Below are 2,400 nucleotides of genomic sequence, written 5' to 3'. Positions count from 1 at the left end.
ATTTATTATGTAACTAGTGCCCGAAACATTAAATTTTCTCTTTCAAACAATCACATAAGCAGTGTTCGTAACATCACGTTCTCTCTAATAAACAAGGTAAATAGTGTCCGAAACATTAAGGTCTCCCAAATAAGCTCAAGTGTCTGTACTGACCGTCGAGTTCACGTGTTTGGCGAAGACGTCGACGTGGGGATTCAGATGACCCCCTGTGCCGTAGTAACGGACCTGAATGGGAGGAAATGGATTCTGTGAATCAGTGATAATAAAATGGAAATGATTCTGTATGATCGATTAACTTGATTTCATAAAAAGATAATAGGAAATGGAATTTAAATGATTGTAATAACGATAATAATTTGAAGAGGCCGCAAGATGGACACTAATTTTACATCGAGTTTTTTTTCTGTTGTTGTCAGATAGATAAGTCGTAATGATAAAAATGAAAAGAACATAGAAATATCAGAATTCATCTTACGTAAATTTACGTGTCTAAGTTCATTACCCCCTTTTCAATGATCTCATAGGCAACTCCGAGAAACACACACGTCAGATTACAGTTCAAAACAGGGTAGACATAGAGATGAAGGCAGATGAAACTTAGATAGATATGGATAAACAATTTTTTAATAAAGATAATTTTTCTCTAATGAATCAACTGTCACAAGGGTTAGTTTATGGGCCTCTGGTACCTAATTATGAGTGGGAACAACGATAAAGATACTGGACACGCCAAAGTAACGCTAATTCAGGATCTGAGGATAAGTACACCATCAACTTTATTAGACATAAGACAAGCAGGGGATCGGTATGCCATCTGTAACTGGGTTAAGTTAACCGATAGATAATTTAGTACTAAGAAATTTGGTAATTAAGGTAGTCCAACTGGAAATCTGAGACCAATATCCTATGATGCTGCGGGAGTAGGGACGAAAGAAAATATTTCTACCACCATGAGCTTCAGTTATCCCAAAAAGTACAGTCACCAAAGAAAAGTCCCGGAATGACGGATGATGAGGACTTTTCAGGCAAGAGATCCAGAACATCTGTTATCACCATGAAGACATTGGGAATTCCTAGATTTGAAAATCAGTGCCAAGTATAGAATCCGAATATTACAAAAGATAGGTTCAAAGTGATTTCATCCAAAAATTAGACCACATGGGAAAGGCAAAAATTAAATCTTAGGGTGTTCTCTATACAAAGACAAAGGGAAAACTACTTCATCATATATGTATGGACGATCACTGAAAATTTGGCCAAATTCAAGAGAGATAGAAAGTCTGTGCTGTCGTACTGGGATAAATGCCCAAACTTCACTTTTAAGAAAAAAAACAAACTGAATCAAGGTTTCTTATTGTGCTAATTAACTCAGCGCACTAGAATATTTTAAGAGAAAATTAGATGACGATAGATTCAATACCGGACGACCACTGACAAGTGAAAGTTCAGTTCCTAGCAACAGAAAATAGTCGGGTGGTCCTCCAGGATGGCCCTGGCACTAGCCACCAGCGGGGGCCTTGCTAGAATTTACAGCAAGTAACCAAGTAAATAAGTAAGAGTCACCTTGATAGGATCTCCCGCACTCTCCTCGCCGGTCGCTCCTTCGTGCGCGAGAAGGCCCGTTACATCCTCGATCCTGCGCGAAAGACGAGCGAGTAAAGGGTGTGTACTATTGGCTAGGAACACTTGGTGCGACTGCCGCCCTCCGCTTCCCAGATCCTTCGTCATCTAGAGAGGAATGGGTAAATCAGTAACATGTGTTGCTCTGTGAAAAGCAACAAACGTATCTCCTTGGTAAACGTATTAATTTACTGTAGGTGACAATACTAATCTATTTTGAGGGCATTGGATCATAAGCAAGAAAATAAAAAACAATTTTATAACCCCCAGATAAAAACTCACATGGTCACGTGACAAGTAAATAATGATCCGGACTTCTTCGTCCGACAAGAAGTTCGGGAAGACGACCATCTCCGGGTTGTGACTCAGGTACTCCCACTTGACGGGCTGCAGTACCAGGAAGGGCGAGCCACGGGAGGAGACGTGGCACTGGGGCGCTCCTGAAGGGATTTGTTTTCGTAGCTTCGAAGAGGACAGAGAAGTACTCGGTGAAAATGAAGAAAATTTTCAGAATTATTACACATCGACTTGTAAATGCACAGAATTTTTAGAAATTATATGATCAACAGAGCACACAACGTAACTGACCTTAGACCTATCTCCACGGCAGAGGTCGGAGTAGACACAAGTCGCGGGTTTCTGTCGCGGAACAGCTGAAAACAGGAAGAGGAACTGGTTGTCATCCTTCTTCCAGCCGACGTCGTCCCGCCAGTTCAGATCGTGCTGGTGATAAGAAGGTGGACGTCCTAAATGCAGTTTCATACTCTACGGACATGGAAC

The 2,400-nt window shown here is 41.0% G+C and overlaps 1 protein-coding gene and 1 long non-coding RNA gene across 2 annotated transcripts in view; one reads left to right on the top strand and one right to left on the bottom strand.

The window, feature by feature from the left end:
- LOC119592112 overlaps nt 1-280 on the top strand; it is a 1,039-nt gene extending 759 nt beyond the window's left edge. The window contains exon 3 of the long non-coding RNA XR_005230401.1: nt 97-280. This is a non-coding gene — a long non-coding RNA (uncharacterized LOC119592112). The remainder of the gene's footprint in view (nt 1-96) is intronic.
- The window catches only part of LOC119592111 (prolyl 4-hydroxylase subunit alpha-3-like), an 8,619-nt gene that overhangs the window by 1,325 nt on the left and 4,894 nt on the right, over nt 1-2,400 (bottom strand). The window contains exons 7-10 of the mRNA XM_037940931.1: nt 2,209-2,343; nt 1,903-2,082; nt 1,564-1,728; nt 154-225 (exon numbers count right to left, since the gene is read on the bottom strand). Of these exons, the coding sequence (XP_037796859.1) occupies nt 154-225; nt 1,564-1,728; nt 1,903-2,082; nt 2,209-2,343 (552 nt within the window). The remainder of the gene's footprint in view (nt 1-153; nt 226-1,563; nt 1,729-1,902; nt 2,083-2,208; nt 2,344-2,400) is intronic.

The sequence above is a fragment of the Penaeus monodon genome, chromosome 29, assembly GCF_015228065.2.
Source record: "Penaeus monodon isolate SGIC_2016 chromosome 29, NSTDA_Pmon_1, whole genome shotgun sequence".
Taxonomy (NCBI): domain Eukaryota; kingdom Metazoa; phylum Arthropoda; class Malacostraca; order Decapoda; family Penaeidae; genus Penaeus; species Penaeus monodon.
The sequence above is the reverse complement of the archived record's forward strand: the minus strand, read 5'-3'. Positions and strand labels throughout refer to the sequence as shown.